Genomic DNA, 21,257 nt, shown 5'->3' with positions numbered 1-21,257 from the left:
AAATGGAAAAAGAGATACACGAACGAGCTACAAAATGTCGGGAATATCGCGTTACTGGCTTCAGATACTTTTTCGTTGATGATTTCAAAATGGCTATAAAGTACTTCCAACTTCAAATGTCTACTGCCAAAGAAATGGAAGACAAAAGTGGTGAAGGAGATGCATATGGAAACCTTGGCAATGCTTATTACTCTCTCTCTCTGAATTTGAAAAGGCCATAGAAAACCACCTCCACCATCTTAGCATTGCCAAAGAAGTGCAAGAAATAGATGAAGAGGGGCGTGCATGTGCCAATCTTGGTATTGCTTATGACTCTCTTGGTGATTTCAAGAAAGCCATAGAGTACCACGTGCAACATCTTGGTATTGCCAAAGAAACGGGCGACAAAGTTGGGGAAGGACGAGCGTATGGCAATCTTGGCAATGCCTACCACCAATTGGGTGAATACGAAAAAGCCAAACAACATCACAAGCAACATCTCATCATTGCCAAAGAAGAGAAAGACATAGTCGGAGAGGAAATTGCTTATGGTAATCTTGGTATTGTTTATGTCACTCTGGGTGATTTCAAAACGGCCATTAAGTGTCACCAGCTACATCTTAGTATTACCAAGGCACTGGGAGACAGAGTTGGAGAAGGAGGTGCATATGCTAATCTTGCCATTGCTTATCACAAGCTGGGTGATTTTAAAACCGAAATAGAGTACCTCCAGCAACATCTGAGTATCGCGAAAGGAATGAAAGATAGAGCCGGTGTAGGACGTGCTTATGGCAACCTTGGCGTAGCCTACTGCTCTCTCGGCGATTTCGAAAAATCCATAGAGTACAACAAGCTTCATCTTAGAATTGCCAATCAAGTAGGTGACAAAGCAGGAGAAGGACGCACGTATACCAATAACTTATAACTCTCTCCGCAATTTCAGTGAAGCGATAGAGTGCTACCAGCAACACATTAGTATCGCCAAAGAATTGGAAGACAGACCAGGAGAAGCTGATGCGTACGGAAATCTTGCCAACGCTTATAAGTCACTTGGACAATTCCAAAAGGCCAAAGAGTATTACGAGCTAGCTCTTAAGATCTTCAAAGAAATGGGAGATAAAGCTAAAGAAGGAGAAACTTACTCCAGTCTGGGCGATGACCATCTTCGACAAGGAAATTTGGAAAAGGCGATTGAAAACTACAAGTTACATCTTAGCATTGCTACCGCAGTTGAAGACAGAGTTGGAGAAGCGATCGCACAGTTTAAGCTTGGCAATGTTTATCACATTGTCGGAGACCTGTGCAAAGCTGAGTACTTTTATAAATCCAGTGTACAACTGTTTGATAATCTCAGAGATCGCCTTCAATCCAAAGACGAATGGAAAATCAACCTGCGGAATCTTTACAAAGAGCCCTACACTGCTTTATGGAATGTTATGTTGAAACAAAACAAAACGAATGAAGCTCTCTTAACAGCTGAGCGAGGGCGTGGACAGGCCCTGATGGATCTCATGGAACGTCAATATGGCTTAAACTTGGCTCACCCTGGACCTGGTGTATAAATCGGAACAGCCACTGCCATTTTAAACTATATTTCAAAGCAGATGGGAACAATGTCAGACATTCTAAGACACATTTCATCACCAACCGTGTTTCTGGCAGTTGGAACGGATGCAATCAATTTCTGGGTTCTAAAGACGGGCGAAGAACCTATTTACGTTCAGAAAAAAATTGACGAAAAATATTTTAGAGAAGACGCCGTGCATTCCTTGAAGTCCTTGAATGAAGATGCATACTCCAAAATTGGTGTGCTAGATGGCGTTAAGTGCGATAATCGATCTTTGGATGAACCGACAGAAGAAAGGGTGGCTGATCAAAGTCATGGACCTGATGGTGGGAAAGGACCAACGTCACCAGGCTGCGAGGATGATGTCTTAACAGTATTGTATGACATGGTCATTAGTCCGATTGCAGACATGATACAAGGTGATGCAGTTACCATTGTCCCTGATGGTCCATTGTTCTTGGCTCCATTCCCTGCATTCAAGGACCAAAACAGCAGGTATTTGGCAGAAACATTTTCCATACGACTCATTCCGACCTTAACCAGTTCAAAGCTGATGGCGACAGAGAGACCAGAGCAGCAACACGGTACAAGTGAAGCATTGCTTGTTGGCGATCCGTGGGTGGGAAGTGTCCGCATCAAGACAAAGAGGCTTCATCAGCTCCCATCTGCCAAAGCAGAGGTGGAAATGATTGGAAACATTTTGAAGACGGAACCTCTCATTGGAGAGGCTGCAACAAAAAAAGACGTTTTAAGCAGACTAGACTCGGTTGCTTTAGTACACATTGCCGCCCATGGAAAAGTCGAAACGGGCGAGATTGTTTTATGTCCAAATTCTGATCATTCCCGAAAACCAAAAGAAGAAGACTACCTCCTAACAATGGAAGATGTCCTGACATCCAAATTGCAAGCAAGGCTCGTAGTCTTAAGCTGCTGTCATAGTGGGCGAGGAAAGATCAAAGCCGAGGGCGTGGTTGGTATTGCAAGGGCCTTTTTGGGAGCTGGTGCTCGCTCTGTTCTGGCGTCACTGTGGGCGCTTGATGATGATGCATCTTACGAGTTTATGAAGCATTTCTACACACAGCTGGAGAAAGGCCAAAGTGCTAGTAAGTCTCTGAATTTGGCCAGAAAATCCATGCGCGAATCCGGCAACTTCAGTGATGTAAAACACTGGGCTCCGTTTGTACTTCTTGGTGAGGACGTGATGTTTCATTTTGGTAAAACCAGATAAGAAACTCCTAGACACGGGACTCAAATTATCTTTCGAACGCATTTGTAATTAACGAGAACGATCTTTCAAAGCAACATTTACTTTGCTGCAGTATTTTGATAAGTATTGAAAATACATTTGAATTTGGTAGATCGGTTTAATTTTACCTTTGTTTTTCCTTGGTAATCGAAGGTCATCTGTGATCACGTAGTATTTCTACTGTTTTTTCTTACTATTCATATCGGAGATTAACACCTGTTTTGGTATATACGACAAATTTGAAATGTTTATCTACAAAATTATAGTCTTACTGTATGGTCGGAAAGATGAAAAGGCATTTGAAAAGCTAAAGAATTCACGCTACTAGGCACAGAGCACGCGACAACAACATCCACAAAGATGTGAAAATGATTGCAAAGCTAAGTTCTTGTTATCTTGCTATCTGCAGTGGTTATGCAATTGATGTATACAGTTATGTTCCCGGCGTAGCTTTTAATGTTAAGTTGTGTACCGTAGAACGTTATTGAACTACCATACGATAGTTTCTCATGTTTTACTCCTCGTCCGTTTTTGAGCGTTTTTAAAAGCCACACCTTGTAAAAAGCTGTGTGTAATGTATTCATCGAATGATGCGACTTTGCGCAATAAAGGAAATTTAAAGCCCTGCGAGAAGATTTGAGTATATCTTGATCAATATGTAATTATTCCTCAGGGCGTACGTATACGTGCCGTGAAGATTAGATACAGACAAGATATTAGACGGTGGAGAGAAGGTATGAATTTCATACGCTCGAGTGGCAAGAACAGCGTACCAGTAAGATATTTGTTTTTGCCACGAGAACCTAAAATTCATATCTTTGAGCCAACGTGTAATGTTCTTTTTACTATATGAAGACCAAATATCTACTGATTTTATTGCGTTTTCAGATAATTGAGTTTTACAAATACAGGTGGGCTTCATAGAAAATACAAAGTACCCAGTGTTCTCGCTCTCAAGTATTTCGGAAAACTCATTCACTTCTTCGTCAATAAGTAAAACAAATCTGCCTGCCACCGCCATATAATTCTAAACAGAAAACGACGCAAGAAACCAAGTTCATTCAACAAAGGTGGAAAAGGTGAGAATAAAGACGTCATTGAACGATTCGACACTCGCAAGAGTGAACAATGAAAAATACGCCACTCGGTTCCCGGAGAAAGAGGCTTATGGAATCTGTGAGTGGTTTAGTTCCCAGTAAAACACTTTCCTCCATAAAATAACGGTAGTCCCATGTATTAGATACCGTTTGTGTGTGCGTGTGTACAAGAACGGAAGCTGCAAAAAAAAAAAATCATTACACCGTAACGCAAAATAATTAACCAAGGTTTCTTTCAAACGTCGGTTTTCCAGCATACAAAATAAATTAATTTAAGTATGTGTTTGTGTAAGCTAAAATCAAAACCCAATTGTATTGACATTCAACAACTTTTTGTGAAATAACTGGGCCATGTCACGAAAAAAAAAACTTATCTTTCTCCTGCGAAACTTTGGTAGGTTTCTAAAAACTGTTTCCTTATCTTAACCAAAGAAACTATTTCGTTATTTGCGATAAAATATTTCAGTTTGATGAAATAAATTCAACTCTGGATACTGCATCATCAGATGGCTACAGAAAACAACATTGATGTATTTATTTCAATGTCGTGCACATTAATTTTAACGGCGTGGTGCAAAAAGTTCAAAGGTATATTTTTCCTGAATCCCTAAATGAGCGTGATTTTATCCATCAACGTGTCGAGAGACTGTTTTTGTAAGTTGCTGACGATTACTTGATACTGTTGTTATAACAGATGTTAAACAGACTGTTAAAATGACTTCAAGATTTATTCTACAGAAACGATGCCGATTGGATGAACATAAAGTTTACAACTAAAACTTAATCACCCCCATAAAAGCATCTGCCTGAACTTTTCTATTTCAGTGTGATGAAGTTTGCTTGTGATGATGAACAAAGTTTCTTATACTTTAACAACAGCAAGCAAGATATCCCACTTTAAGGTAATTGAAATGAAAAAATGCATCTCAACTATATACACTGGCCACTATCAACGAAACAACTCTTTTTTTAAGGGTCTTGCCAGTTTGTTCAGACTTTCAGAGGAAATTTAGACTTTGTAAAGTACTTAGCGAAAGATACAGCAATGTGTTCATGTCATAACCTAGTATTTGGCAAAATAGTTAACGCTCATTCGAGCGTTGGGTATCAAAATTTCTACACACTGTTAAACACGGCGCATTGGTTGTTTCTTGAACGTGAAACAATTTATAGAAGAGACATTCGTAAATTCATAAGTAGATTTGAGAAAGAATAATATAAAGGAAAGGCATGACAAACTATAACATGAATCGTAATTAAAACTGATATGTCACTGTCTAGGACAAGTTTTCATATCTGTACACGTCTAAAAGAGTGATCGATTCCAGAAAGTTTTACGGAAACCAATATTTGTATGTTACTTATGAATTCAGAGGAGACCGAGCGAAAACGAATTCGAGCTTTTGTTTTACTCCCTGCCCACTTGGCTGATTTCAGTTACATGGAACCAGAATCAATAAACGGATAATTCCTGTGCAGAGGTATAATAAATATCACGGAAAAATAAAATAACATGGTATTTTCTCATAAATAACAATCAAGGTAGCGATTCCCGCAAAGAAACAGATGTCTGTGTCGACAGCAGAGACAGTCAACAGCCGACTCTTTAATTGTAAACTGGAAGGTTTTCGCCTAATTTGTTCCAACCTTTCAAAACAATTTTTTAAATCACCTGCTGCGAAGTTGATCTTTTCTGTTCAAATGGTTCAGAAAATCTTCGGTTATTGTATAAAATGAATGTATTCTCTGTAGTCCGGTGGTTCTTTGCATTCAAGACGTCCAATGTGATAGGAACATTGCCTTACCACTTCGGCCATGTTCTTATTCTAAACGGGCATTTGTTTTGCGGGTGGCTATTTATCTTCAACTGAACTCACGGCTTGATAAAAGTGAAACCCATTTGCTGTGGAAACTAATTGCAAGTTAGTTTCCATTGAAAAGCAAACAGAAAGAAAAACATGATCAATGAAGAAAGATGGTAAATTTTAAGCTTGATAGTGACATGGGAAGGACATAGGTAAAGGGAAAAAATCTGAGTTTTATTAGCCTCGCGTTCCCTACACTGTGATCACAAGGTGAAATGTGTTTCTCCAGCAATATGTTTGACGACTTGCATCTTTATATGCAGGATTTGTGATATAACATTTGTACATGTGCGACTACAGAAAATAACATCTGCTACAAGAAAATGCTTTTCCTGCTTTTTCTGTTCCTGTGGATTGAAAAGGATGACTCTCTTGCTATAAAAGGTACACATTTACAGGTTTTTCTCTCGGCGTTAACAAATTAGCCAATCTATTATACTCCACTTTCCCAATCGGCGCTGCGGTCATTTTCAAGCCAGTTTTGTTTCTTATATAAATTCTTTGTACTCTGTCTCATGAATTTAGAAGTTAAAAAACATTTTGAAACCGTTTTAAAAACGTTGTCGAGATTGTAGGCAATAGGACGCCAGTTGAAAGCCATTCAAATAGAAGTCTGTACGTATGTCAAATTGAATGTGTTGGCCACTGTGTTTTCTATGACTGTATTTTCTATGACATGGTATAATACTAGTTATATCTGCAACACCTAAAGGTTCGTGTGTATACCAATAAAATACAAGTGACTCGTGGGATAATCCATGTTATCACACAACTAAGTTAGTTCAGAGGCCAAATTACTAGCCAATCAGATTGCTCCATTGGCGGTCCAATATCCTCTTAGTATTGGACCGAGCACTTTCCCGAATGTTCCTGCAAAATCACTCTTGAGGATTTTCTGGTAGTTTCAGTCGTGTTGTAAATCTTTTATAACCCAAGATTGCTCGGGACCGTTCTGGGAGAATATCGTCTTTCTGTCGTTTTTGATACGGACTTCGCTGCGGTTGGTATGAACTGTCAAGACCTCGGGCCGATGTTCTCACAGTACAGCCCTCACGCTTAGTCAATAACATATATACATACTACTCGAAAGCATTACATAACGAGTATTAATTCTAACAGAATGCGGCTCAGTGGTAAACAATACTTTGAAAAGTCCTGGATACCCAAACAGCTATCCAAACGAAATATACTGCAATTACACAGTTCCAATTCCAGTTGGTATGGCGTTGGAGGTTACCTTTCATTATTTTAGCCTAGAAGATGATTTTTTCGACGGTATATGGTAAGTCAAAACTAGAATTGAATCAATAGCATAACGTTAGAGATTAATAATTGCTCTCGGGTAACACAAAAAATTCTATTTTTATATTCGTGGGACACAATCAAAATATCTTCATCCCCATCTTGCTGGTCACTGTGGAGTCTTTTTCCCCTAAGCATCTCAAAAATATTTCTCCTTTGTTGAATGCAAATATCAACAACATTAATCGTGGAAACAAAGTGGAAGAAATTTGTGATTTTTCCACTGTATCCTGCCAACTATTGTATTATCATTTTCTAATGCAAAAAGCCTTCTCAAACTCATTAATAATTTATCAAGTTTAAACAAAGGAAATCATGACCGTGACGGTGTTTGGATATCTGATCTTCATTAGCATAGATTTTTGCCATATTAATTCTCCGTTTTCTCCTTAGTTTTAGCTTCGATTGAGAAGATATATCAAACACGAAAGACAATGTTTGACCACATTTCCAAACACCTCGAAGTTCGTCAAAAATACTCCGTTAAGCGTCGTATTTTCCACTCTCTTCTCTGTGTTTGGAAATGTGGTCAAACGCTGTCTTTCGTGTTTGATATATTAGGTAAAATTTATCCCTTGCATCTGAACAGCAGAATTACGCTACTCGACGTACGCCATTACAACATTTAAGTCCAAGTTCTTTTAGAATAAATAGAAAGAAATTTTGCCCAACTATTATTGGATGCTATTACTCGAATTGCATTCCTTTACCTATACTTAAAAAGCCAACTAGAATAAGCAATTATTTACAATGCAAAAAATAAAAAAATATTTTTTGTAGCTGGGACTATTTGATGATTACTAACGACAAAGGCCGGTCATTTGGAAAGTACTGTGGTCCATGGACTGGGAAAGTGATCCTTGCAACTGGTAACAGAATACTACTAACATTTAACACAGACTCATTCACTCAAGACAGAGGATTTCTGATATATTTCAATGCTGTTCCAGTCGGTAAGAATAACAAGCGATGTTAAGAACCACGTTGGAAAGCGTTTGTGACGATAGGACCTCTTTGTTTAGATCAATGTATAAACACATGTTGGCAAACGTGCACGTGTAGACGGGACTTAAAACTAACGTTGGAAATGCGTGCCTTATACAAGTTTGAGCCTTTTGTCCACATGTAACGTTAACGTATTTTAGTCCTGAGTCTTACTATATTCAAAGGTCCCCTAAAGCCTACGCCTCTCACCTTGGTATTGCCTGATGGTAATTTGCCAGTGATACGACACACAACAAATACTACTACGACTCCTACTTCCAGGTTTCCGTTGAGATTTACCTCAATCCAAAAGCCGATTCTCTAAACGGTGTTATTTTTATAGTGTACTTGAAAAAATATGCAGCTTCTGATTGGTTCATGACGAATGTGTAAATGTGTTATAGAGTGCTGTGCAAAATTCGTTTGAAAACCAGAACAACAAGAACATTACAACAGTTGCGTAAACTTGGTTGAATACATGACAAGAATGGGCTAATGAAAGGAACGTTTACTATGGAAGCCTGAGAGAGAAGTGTTCCGTATGCAGAGTAGAGCGATGGCAGCAGAAAAATATTGATGAAAACTTTCAAATGAGAACTTTCAAAACACCACTTGTGGCCATAAATCACGTTCATACGATTCTCTTTACTTATTTGGCCGTACAACATCAGTATTATGCCTATAATGTTTAATGTATAATTTCACTAATGTAAAATAATTATCATGCTGAATTTCTTCGCTTGCTTACAGGGAATGATACACTACCCCCGCTCTTTGAAGGTATTTCAGTTTACTCAATTTATAAGTCTGGATCGCAAATTTTAATGTTAGTCAAGTGTTATCCACTCGTTCACATGCTTGCAACATTTAATCATTTGTAATTTACCGGATCAATAGCCTTCGGATGAAGGACATTTGCCAGTTGAAAGAGAGAAAGAAGCATGCTTAGAAGGCCGTGAACTCTGATACTCTCGAGCAAATTTGGCGTAAATATTACATTATCTTTCCTGAAATTACCTGTACAAAGATTTATGTAAAAAAAAAACCGAGAAAAAAACTTGGAATACATACGTAGACGATCGCAAGAAATAAACATTTCTTAAGTTAATACAAATTGTAATTGGCCACGAGTGCAAGTCATTGCGTCAAATGATGTTTAATTCATTGACAGTGAGGCTGGTTTTTCTAATTTTCTAAACTTTTCATCTTCGTTCGTGACTGGGTTGTAGCTGCCACATTGAGGCTATTCGTTAGGTCACGGTATATATCATGTAATTTCATTTAGTATTGAACCGATCTAAGTTTCCAGTGTATTCATTCGACATCGCATTTTTCACAGAATGTGGTGAAGTGGTGAACAACTCGCTAAAAAGTCCTGGTTATCCAAACAACTACCCAAACAACACACGCTGTGTTTATTCAGTTCCTATTCCACAAAATACAGAGATGATCATTTACCTCAGCGATTTTAATCTTGAGGAGAGTACACCATGCGTGTAAGTAGAGGCTAGCACATATTTAATTATCTTACTTAATCCCAGATTTAATTTATGTAACTTATATAAACTATACATGTACCGTTGATGTGGTTTCTGCGTGCCTGTTAGTACTGCGTCCCCATCCAGCTCCCACCCTCGCCCCATCCCACCGCCACAAGACACAGAATAGATTTCCGTCCGGGTAGCGGCTCTTCCAATTATTTCAGGCAATTAAACCATTCGGAGCATGTACGGAGCATTTCAAGTTAGGTAACTATTAGTACTGTTGATGATCATCCCTCGCCCCCATAGAGTTAAAAAAAATGTGTCTAAACCAGAAGAATGTAAAAGAGTAATATTGAGATGGATAAAAACAATTGGAAATTCATTCCTGGCATAAGATAGCAGAGTGATTACTGGAGTTTAGTGGAAGAAAATACCTTGTAAAAATTACAATATTTAGAGAGCAAGCCACATCAGCCTTATCTGGTTTTCATCCGGGTCCTCTATCCTGGTCAAATTGAAATTTGGAGATGTTGGTTTTTGTGGAGGAGGGAAAACTGGAGAACCTGCAGAAAAACCCTCGGAGTAAGAAGAGAACCAACAACAAACTCAACTCACAGATGGCATTGAGCCGGCGTCGAGCCCCGGCCACATTGGTAGGAGACGAGCGCTCTCACCAATGCGCCATCCATACTCCCCGTCAAGTCGTGTGATAGGTTAAGCTGAAAGACATGCTCTTCTTTTCAGCAACGACTATGTGAAGATTACAAATGAAAACAACAAGACCCTTGGTGTTTACTGTGGTTATCACGCCAATCAACAAGTTGTCGTGACTGGCGGCTATGCAGTAATAACATTTCGCTCAGACTACAGTGTCGAAGAAAGAGGATTTCTGATCTTGTTCACGACTGTTCCTATAAGTAAGGATATGTACCAAGGATGTTGTTCCTAAACACGAAGTAGAGGTATTACTGCCGTGGGATGGGGTGAGGTGTGGGGAAGCGGTGCTGAAGGAGAGAGATTAATTTTTTTTAGCTCGAAATAAGGTACCACTAAAAAAAATTTCGACTAAAATATGTCGTGGTCTTTCACTTCTTGTTAGCAGCAGGTTTTAAATATTCTATTAACGTTATTGTTATATCTTGATTGGCTAGTTACTCGAATATAGTACAACAGTACGACTCTTGTTTTCCGTTTTGACCGAGTGTGCATATCAACAATATATGGCTAAAAACGTTAAAAATGAAGATCATTAGTACCCTAGCAGAACAAACAAGGTATCGATTATAATTTTATTTTTCTGGATCGCCGTTAACGTTACAGCAAAAGCGACAGCGTGAAACGTAACGAACACTTGTTACTTCTTTACTCTGAGTTATTTGGATTAACTTTCCAAAAAAAAGCGTTACTTTTGCTGTTAGAGAACATACACATGTTTTTGTTTCCATTTTTCCATGGTTGTTTTGGCGCATGGTTAAAAAAATATCTGCTGCTAAATATAACTAATCTAAATTAATGTTTCAATAGTTTTGCCCAAGGTAATGTTGCCCACTGTTATTGGAGCACTTCCTGGGTACAAACTTTCATGTCCAGTCACTGGAAGTCCTCCCATATACACAGCATTCATGAGGAACTTTACTGTATTGGACAATACAACTTACACAGCTACCATCCCTCTCAATAAGGAAGGAAACTATAGCTGCGTGGCCACTAATAAGTATGGAGTTGATGCAAAAGATTTCTACGTCGTTTTCAATGGTGAGATGAATTTTACAGCAACGTTAACTTCTTTTAAGGTTATACATAGTTAAGTAAAACTGGTCCGTTGTGGATCTAACATAATGGGTAAGCATAAGCAAGTTATTGTCTAGTCCACACGGCCTCCTGCGGTTCAGGTATAACTCTTTCATACCTTTTCCTTGAAAAAAAGTTCCTTTCAACATAAAGAGAGACCGCTTTCAAAACGGATATTAAACTTAAGTACAGTAGAAGTTCTTTCACTGCAATCGGTAAAACATGGCATGTTTTTTGGCCAGAATCTGACTAGGAATCAGAATCTGTTTTTTATTACATAATCGTCACAATATATATTGAGCATAAGTTAGAATAACAGTTGATGTTGAATTGATGTCTTAATACCAATATACCTAAAGACAAATGTATGGAAGTGGAATAATTATTAGTAGTTCGTCTAGTTTGGTGTCGCTGAATGGTGTTCTGACAACCAGAGCGTCATCTCCAGAATCTGGTGAAAATTGTATGCGAGTCAACGGTGTTAAGCTGGTTAATCCGAGTCAACGGTGTTAAGCTGGTTTTCCGTGATGTTAGTGTGTTAGGGGCTGCCAAGACTGGTTCGAAGTTCTTAAACACTGATTGGACAGTTAATTTCAGTTCGATTTGTCTACTATTAGTAATATGTTTGCCTGTTAAATTTGAAGAAGAAATTCGTTTTCAGGTTCTGTTGTGGTCGTAAAACTGAAGCCATTTCCCAGGTTACAGCAGGTGATGACATCAGTTGGGAATCTTGTTTTACTAAGTTCATGAACCAAATTCCTAGAGTCACTTATTAAAAGAAGTTTCTGCCCTAAAGAATACCTACAACATAATAGCTATGTAATGCCTGTATGTTTTTTTTTAATAGATTGTGAACCTCAATGCGAGTATAAATGGCGCTTTTTTTGGAAAAATTCTTTCTTCTGCAAGAACGTGACGTCACTATCTGATGTCGTTATATGTGTTCCAGCGATTACTGAATACATGTAAGGTTAAAAAACGAGGTGTTTGCTTATTTACATTGTACCACTGGTAAAAGAGCCGCAGGTTATTTGCATTGTACTTATAAGAAACTTTAATTTAAAGTACAGTATTTTGTATACCCGCCGTTTATTCAAGAGGCAGCATTTCCAAATGGCTATATTCTACCTTACTTCGCGCTGTTACTTTATTGCAACTTCCTTGTATGGAACTAAACTAAACCAAAAACATCAACAATACCCAAAGAAAACGTCGCTCACTTTGATTGTTGTCAGTAAATACTTTTTAAAAAGTAATTTGTACTCCGTAGTAGTATGGTAGGCACTATTTAATCCTTTTTTGCGGAGCAATTTATCTCCTCTCCCTGAATAAAACTCGCTTACGTAATTGCAAGATAGAAGCGCAAGTATTGTGCAATAGAGACATTCGGAACTAACATATCATTATGCAAGCTTACGAATTTTCAATTGTCTAAATTATCTGATGTAGATAGACAAATACTACTGCTATCGAAAAATAATTATCTTCTCTATATGCCCCGCAACAAAAAGAATTAGGCGAGACACCTTTGCTATTCTCAGAAGTGTGCAGAGTACTGTAAAAATAACTTTTACAATTAAGTTGTCCAACGGAGTAGCATAATGGAAAGTCCTCTTAAAGATAGAGTGAGCAAAATGAATTCAAAACTAAAAAACCTAACGTTAGACCAGAATTAGCTTCATAAACAGTAAATGAGCTGAAGAAGTATGTAAAATAGAAAAAATAGCGAGGGAGGCCTTCAAGAAAATATAGAGCTTGTCAATGATGAGACAAAAACTGAGTTGTGGTCCATTTGATATCATTTTGTTTTTTAGGAATGTAACGTCTAGCAACTTTTCGCATCCTCCAGATGGAATATTTTCTCACCTTAAAATACTACGGTGGCTGTAAGCCTAAAACAACTGAATTTCTATTTATAAAGTTCGCATTTAAAAAACTTGAGCACAAATTTCTTTCGTCTTACATTGCATGCATTTTGTCCAAAATACCAAAGGTAGTAATTATTGGAGAATTATTGCTCGCGTCCATCGTCCTTTTTTCCATGAAATTTGCCAACATTCCTCAAGTACGCCTAAGGCGTGCTAAGTTTAGGTTTTTACTCTGTTGATTGTTTGCCTGAAGGGACCAATAAAAACGCTCGTTAATACATCATTGTTAAGCATATCTGTGCACCTTAAATCTACGTCTCAAAGAGATGAATTGGGGCAGTGCTTTAAGTCCATTGAAAATAGGTAATACGGCGTATCACTAATTACTACTTAAATTGTTGAAGCGTTGGATGATTTTTTACAGGCATTTGTCCTCAAATGGCATCAAATCCCTTTCGCAGGAACTATTTTCTACAATGATAAAATTAGAAAAGCTGTAAGTTGAAAAAATTAAGAGACAAATAGCTTTGTTGTGAAAAAGCAATTCGAATTCTAGTGTTATAATCTAGCAATCTGCTATTATTTTTGAATGCGCAGGGATCTATCGTTAAACCGTATTGAATTTCTACCCGGGAGAGTGTTTGCCAAGCTGGTAAATCTGAAAACGCTGTAGGTGGAGAGATGTTTGTACTTTATTCTGTTACATGATCTACTGAAACTACGAATTGTTTTCAAGACACATTTAATTTTGCATGTCATTTTGTCCTTAGTTGTTTGTTTGTTTACTTTTTATAATTAAATAAACACTTATTTAAAGACAAAATATTCGTACAGGACTTGTTACGTTACTGCACTTATTGAATTTATCTACTTATTTCTTACAACACATCACTTGTAAATAAGTTACACTATATTTTATCATTACATTTTCACTACTGTTATTTAGATTCTTTTCCAACTTTCAACTATTTAGAATAGGAGCGTCCTTAGTTGTTTTGCCCTCTGATTTGATTAATATTTCTACTGATAGGGTTATTTATTTCACAGGCATTTGTACGCAAACAAGATTACTGTTCTTCCTGACATTGTGTTTTCAACATTGACAAATCTTACAGAACTGTAACTGAAACGCTACGGGTCATTTGTTTGGAATGTCTACAAAGATTCACGTGTAAACTAAGAACTCTTTTATAGTTAAGAAAGGAAAAATGCTTGATCCATTTTCTAAAAGAATGACGAAAGAAATTATCGTAAATGACATAAACATTTTCAAAACGGGATGACTATCGGAAGAACAAACTCTCATATATGAAGAACTGCAGCTGACAAAGACGACACAAGTTTAAATCAGGTGATTGATATCAGGCAATGGATTTACATACGGAGTGAAGCTCATTTATTACGGTTACACTTTTTACAGGGACTTGTCTTTAAACACTATTTCACTATTACCTATCAGAGTGTTTTCTTCACTGAGAATTCTGGAGGATCTGTAAGTAAAAAGTTACACACAACATGCAAAGAACAGTAAGTCCACGTATTTGTTTAATCAGTTGTTGTAAATAGTAAGCTAGTACTAGTGATCAGCGAAAGCTTAGAATTAATAGAATAACAGTAGTTCAAGGCCTCGGTCGAATCGCCGATGTAATCACCCAACTAACATGCTACTGAAGAACAACTTCAGACGTTTATAAAACGAATGGTGGAAAGAAAATTTTGTATCCATGAGAGGAAACACAATTAAAACAGTGCGTTCGTGATTATAAGCTCATTGTGGAAATTAAAGTTCAGATGATACTAAATTGCTGCCAGTCAGAAGCTTCTCGAAATCTCTAAATATCTGTTGTAAAAATCCTGTAACATCATGAAAAAACTTTACAATGCTAAGATTGAGACAAAAATTTCATCTTTATTTGAAAACGCTTCTTAGATTGATTATCTATTTTTATTTCCTTTCTCTTCAGAAAGCTAAGTTATAATAAGATCCAGAACCTCTCTGCTGACGTGTTTTCTTCTCTTCAACGTTTAAAAAGCCTGTACGTTAGCTGCATTCTAAAGAGCCTGTTACTTTAATTTAGGAATTTAATGAAACGAAATACAGTGAACACCTCGAAACATCTTCATCTTAGGATTCCCATATCAGTCGCATAATACTATATAAAGAAAGGTTTCCAAGTTCAATCGAGCCTATAGGACTTTGTACCTCAGTAGTCTTGTTTTTAGTCACATTAGGGACCTTATCCAGACATTCTGCTGTGACTTTGACAGCTCTGAAAAATTTCTTTCGTGTTACCGTGGAGTTTGTTATAAACTGGGTGTTTCCACTCGGAAGTAATGGCTTTAAATTGACTTCGGTTCCGTTCGAGCAACATTCATTCTGAGGTTTTGAACTGATCTTCATCTCTGTTTTGACTATTTCATGTTTTTTTTTTTATGGACGGCACCGTTTTACAGTTATTTGTATTCCAACTCTATTGCGGCACCTGACAGAATATTTTCCGCGTTAACAAATCTGGAGGTTCTGTAAGTGAAACCTATTTCATTTTGAAAATGGTACACTTGATGGATGTGGTCGCTTATTAAAAGCATCCCCATCAAGTTTGGGCTTGTTAGTGTCTTGTCCAAGCGTGGACAAGGCATTTGAATTCTCAAAGAACGTAGGCTCTCTCAACCCAGGATTGCGGACGGAGTGCTGCAAACTGCAGGAAAATTCTGACAAAGTGCTGTAAGGAAATAGTAATAGTTTTATTTCGCGACCAAAAAACCACCTGAATGTGTAACTTTAGGCGCTTTTGCCATTTTGACTTATAGTTGGTGCCATCATTGATACCATATTTATTTTCTAATTTTCATTTGTAGGTATTTGTCTGCTAATGGCTTTGCATTTAAACCTGACGAAGTATTTATCATCCCGAAATATATGGAAGAACTGTAATTAAATGTTTCGCCCCTACACACCGCAAGAAAATTGTGTGGGCGTTTATTTGTGTTTGATCTTAGTGAGGCTTTATTCAAAAACTGTTCTTTTTTTCTTGAATTTTCTTTAGGGATTTGTCCGAAAACGCCATAACACATTTACCGAAAAAGGTCTTTGATCACCTCGAATATCTAAAATGGCTGTGAGTAAATAGTCATGCACTTTTTATATGGCCATGTGATGCTACCAAGGAGTAAGTGATAACTTATGAAATTTCTTATCCAAGGTTAAGATTAAGGTAAACAGCTGCGCAGAAAGTTCGACTTCCGTCGAGACACAGACGGTTTTCTTTGCCTCATGCTATGAAAATTGATTACACCAACATAGTCAAGCTTTTACGTTTGTCTGTGATCACGTGCTACGGGTTTGTGTTGGTCTGTATTTGTCTGTGATCACGTGTTACTGATGTGTGTAACACCAGGTAGCAACATATTTACAAAACTATAAAACTGAACGTTGAGTGTCATACGAGACATTTCTTTTCTATGCAGAACCCTGAACACGAATAACATACAAGCCCTGGCCGCGAATGTATTTTCCAAACTTCGAGTTTTAACAAATCTGTAAGTTATTAGACGAAATTATTTTGAAGCGTTTCGAACTCAATCTTAAAACAAAACTCTAAAAATCCTCCAAAACGTGCACATCAAAATTGAAATTTTGAAGAATGAAATTTATATTAACAAATTAAAAAGAAACGTTTTCCGTTTTTCTATCGAGTTACGGAAACACGATACTCAACCTCTTACTTTAGGATTTTAGGTTTTACGGAGGAGGCAATTTGAAAGTTTGGGAGAACGAGAAATGCTGCGGAAACACTAGCCTACATCGTTCCATAACGTTTCTAAGTTTCCTCAGACTTTCACGAGTGTTTCTACATCTCGTTAGAAACAGGGAAATCACTTCAGTTTCTGTTTCGATTATCAAAACGTGAACTCTCTTTGCTGGCGCCGTCATTGCGTCAGCAATTCATGCCAGATCTTAGCTTCCATCGAGTCAATAAGCACGGCCTTACCTGTACTTTCTTACGTGTTTCCCAAAAATTAATGGATGTCAATTTTTTGCCCGATTTTTTTTTATGTCAATTCGTTTTTAAAAAGCCAGAAAAAGCGTGCAATGTAGTCATGTCTTTTTTTGTGTGTGTTTCGTATGAAATATTTAAATGTCCCTCTTAAGAAAAGTGTATTTCGTTAAAAATATCTCTCCAACTTAGTTTGGAGATCCAACAACAATAAAAGAATATTGTTTGTACAGCAAGAAGGTCACTATAGTAGACGTGCCACGTGACCAACCGGGGAAAATGAATGCTGACCAAACCCGCCAAAGGTGCCTCAGTTGCCGTTGATGTATTATATCAAACACGAGAGACAGTGTTTCATCGGGATATCCAAACACCGAGAAGAAAGTTAAAAATTCGAGATGTTTGGATAGCCGATGAAACACTGTCTAGGTTGTTTGATATATCTTCTCAATCGAAACAAAACCTAGGGAGTAAACGGAGAACGAAAATAGTCAAAATCTATGCTAATTAAGACCGGGTATCCAAACCTCGTTCACGGTTGTGGTTTCTTTGTCTTAACGTGATGAATTATTAACGAGTTTGAGAAGGTGTATTCTGTCAAATGTAATCTTGATAAAAGTTTGCGATTTTTTGCAGGTATCTATATTCAAACGATATTCAACGCCTTCCCGCAAAGTTATTCAAGAAGACAAATCGGCTAAGTTACCTGTATGTTAAACATAATCAGTCTAAATCTAAATGTAAATATTATTTCGTCGGCAGCATCCAGGGGACATCAAGCCAATTCTGAAACATTAAAATGATAATAAAAACTAAAACTACAAATAAAAGTAATAAAAATTTCAAAAATTGCGGTCTGTAATATTTGATATTTTTAAAGGAAGATGCTATCATACTTTGTGACGTTATTTGATATTTTTTGGCAACTGCTTGGAAATGAATCTTAATTGAATGATTAATAGTAAACCAAGAATTTTTTGGTCAGAGGTCGGGTGATTTGTAAATCGCAGCAAATGATGTCGTGATAACGGCGTAAAAACTTGAAAAATCTGTCATAATGGATAATCTGCATTGGTTATATATTGGATTTGATGCTGAGTAAACGACGTCACAAAATGTACAAAATGTACAGATTTAAAAAAAAAAGAAAGAAAGATTACAAGTGAAAAAGTCTCAAATGGCGCACGATGGCGATAGCAGTGGTGGTGGTGTCGGTAATGATTGATATTTTAACAGAGTTTGGACAATGGCGGTGCATGTCTTGGAAAGTGGTGCAATTTAATGCGATTTTTGATTCGCAGAGACCTTTCTTCTAACAAAATTGAAGATTTGCCAAGGAACTTGTTTTGTTGTATGGATGACCTGGAATTTCTGTAAGTGACTAAAATAGAGGTCCTTCTACCAAGTGTACTCGTTTTAAGTGACATGTCTGGCCGACGATCATCAGTTAAGATTTCTTTCTTGCAACCCTCGATGATCGGCTCCGTCCTGAAACTTCCAGAAATGTAGCAGCTCTCATAAGCTTGTAATTCTCTTAATTGTTAGCAGCTGTCATTGTTTCAGGGCTAGGGGCATTGTTTCTGTTGTTCTCTCAAAGGGTAGTAAGCCATTCATGTGAGACCTTACGAGAGCTGCTACGTCACCCTAAACTTCACGAGCCGGTACGGTTCAAATGATTTAGAAATTTAACTTCAACATAGGGGGAAAATTGTGGAAAGATAGTTTACAATCTTATTTTTTACCTCTGCAGGTACTTGTCCTCAAATAATATTGAAAATCTGACCGAGGATGTTTTTTCCAGATTATCAAGCTTAAGCCATTTGTACGTTTAAAAAAATTGTTTTGCTACTAATAAGAAAACCCGGCAACACACAAATAAAGGTGGCTCTAAACACTTCCCAGCAGTTAAATTTTGATGGGTCATTATAACCACTCTTTATCACTTGACGCTACAATCATGATATCAAAAAACTGCCCAATCATTGGTGAACACATTGTTATCATTTTGTGGCACAATAGATTACCATAGCAACAGTGTGACCTGCCAAAACACCCTTAATTACAGCTTTAGAGACTTTATAATTCGAAAACGGCACCTTGAAATTTTTTATATGAACAAATATCAATAAACATGACAAGATGCAACTTTTAGCAAAATTTTAAAAAATTCGGTACAAAGGGTTCAGAGCCACCGTAAATTTTCAAAACTTCGCAACTTTTACAATGCTTTAATAGCAATAACGAACTCTCAATGAAGACCTGTACTCATTCCAGAGTTTTTCTTTGTAGAGATCTGTCTTACAACAAAATACGATACTTGCCAAAAGACTTGTTCTGTTGCAATGGAAATGCGTTTGCGTTGCTGTAAGTTAAGATACCTTATGCTCTGCGCTTATACATTAATCCCTGCTATTTATGACTCATTCTCAGTTGTTATTCACGCGAGGTTTGATTGAGCAGAGACTGGGCATGGACAAGTCGTGGGATCTGATTGAAAGAGATTAAAGTGAAGCAAAGAATAGAGGGGTCACGTAATAAAGTAGACATTTACTGAAAGCCATTTCTTCCCAATTTGAAGAGCACCAGGTAAACCTCTAAAACGTGTTTGTTAACAATTATGACAAAAAGTCAATGTCCATTTTCTGTCTCCGATGTTGGGGCAAGGCATCAACCAGTGCAAAACAAAGGAATAACCAAATGTCGTTTTCTTTTCTGCTAGATCTTTGCAGAACAATGCAATAAAATTCATATCCAACGAGACTTTTGCCAAGTCTGTCGGACTTCAATACATGTACGTATATATTAACAACGTGATTTTTTACTTAACTTAAAATTTCCCATTTTAGGTTTTCTTAATCAACCAATCTATTTGTAACGAATATGGAATAGTAACAATGATGAATATAGAGAAACGTCGTCAGATTAAAAGAGGTTGATAAAGTAAAGGCAATACGATAAGAATGTCGGGTAAATAATAAGTGGTAATATAATACACGGATGGAATAAGTGAGAAAACTTTATCCATATCACTATGTCGATATCGTACATCGTATAAACTTTTAAACTCCCCACCCTCACCCCCCACTATCCCTGGAAACTTCTCTTAAGTAACAAAGCTCACAGCTTTTTTTGTAATTTTTAGATTTTTAAGCGCCAACAAACTGGAGACTGTTCCATATCGAGCTTTCTTTAATCTCAAGTATCCTGAGATAATGTGAGTATATTGGCTACAGAGAGAAAACGCTTTTAAGAGGCGAGGGCAGGGGGGGGGGGGTGGGAAAAAGGAAGTCAATCATATTTTTTTGTCTAAAAATTAAATATATATATATATATATAAGGTGGATCTGAGCCCCTCCACAAAAGTTTTAAAACTTTGCAACAGGTTGCATCTTATGCGTATCATGGTAGTTTGATAATAAAAAATAGGGGTCACCGGGCTTGCATGTTCTTGGGTTATAAGCACTTGAGGGTGTTTTTAATAGATTATAATGTCGCCATCATGGTAACCTATTATATAAAATGGATGAGCACAACTTGTTTAACAATGATTGGGTATTCATGTGATACTATTATTGTAGAATCATATAATTAAGAGTGGTAGTGTTGATCTATCAAAGAATAAGTGATGGAAAGTCGCTGGAACCTATTGTCAGGTGCCTTGACCTATTAATAGCCAGAGAGTCATATGTTGTGGGAAGTATTTTTTCTCTCCTTTTTTTCAAGAATGTTGTCAGATAATCCCATAAAGACAATTGAACCAGAAGCGTTCACACTTAGTAGTACAAACGACTGGCGGAAGTTTTTCCTAAGGATGTAAGTCACCGCTTGGAATACTAAGGCTATATCTTAACGTATGTGGTTTTGTTTGCCACGCAGCTTTCGATCAGTCTTCGGAACTCAGGATATCAAAGCCACTTTCAGTTAGGCTTTCAGTTAACTAAGAACTCCAAGCTTTGCGTAGATTAAGTTTTAACTAGGTTAGAGGAGCAGGTCTTGGGTTTGCATTTGTTTGATCTCAGATCACGTATACACTTTTTAACAGTGAAAATAAACCATGTGGTGAATGTATAATTTGT

The 21,257-nt window shown here is 37.3% G+C and overlaps 2 protein-coding genes across 2 annotated transcripts; both read left to right on the top strand.

Moving 5' to 3' along the window:
• Positions 1-903: 903 nt before the first annotated feature.
• On the top strand, positions 904-2,774 carry LOC145470424 (tetratricopeptide repeat protein 28-like). The gene is made up of 2 exons (XM_081454229.1): positions 904-1,533; positions 1,642-2,774. The coding sequence occupies exons 1-2, from the start codon at positions 1,089-1,091 to the stop codon at positions 2,772-2,774; spliced, it is 1,578 nt and encodes a 525-aa protein (XP_081310355.1). The 5' UTR covers positions 904-1,088.
• Positions 2,775-6,077: 3,303 nt separating this feature from the next.
• On the top strand, positions 6,078-21,064 carry LOC145470423 (uncharacterized). The gene is made up of 23 exons (XM_081454228.1): positions 6,078-6,138; positions 6,874-7,036; positions 7,837-8,009; positions 8,791-8,820; positions 9,380-9,536; positions 10,269-10,441; positions 11,049-11,327; positions 12,163-12,280; positions 13,130-13,201; positions 13,608-13,679; positions 14,231-14,302; positions 15,148-15,219; positions 16,043-16,114; positions 16,231-16,302; positions 16,652-16,723; positions 17,818-17,889; positions 18,483-18,554; positions 18,727-18,745; positions 18,882-19,003; positions 19,471-19,545; positions 19,901-19,972; positions 20,324-20,395; positions 20,905-21,064. The coding sequence occupies exons 1-23, from the start codon at positions 6,078-6,080 to the stop codon at positions 20,996-20,998; spliced, it is 2,256 nt and encodes a 751-aa protein (XP_081310354.1). The 3' UTR covers positions 20,999-21,064.
• The last annotated feature ends 193 nt before the right edge of the window (positions 21,065-21,257 follow it).

The sequence above is a fragment of the Orbicella franksi genome, chromosome 15 (genome assembly GCF_964199315.1).
Source record: "Orbicella franksi chromosome 15, jaOrbFran1.1, whole genome shotgun sequence".
Taxonomy (NCBI): Eukaryota; Metazoa; Cnidaria; class Anthozoa; order Scleractinia; family Merulinidae; genus Orbicella; species Orbicella franksi.
The sequence above is the reverse complement of the archived record's forward strand: the minus strand, read 5'-3'. Positions and strand labels throughout refer to the sequence as shown.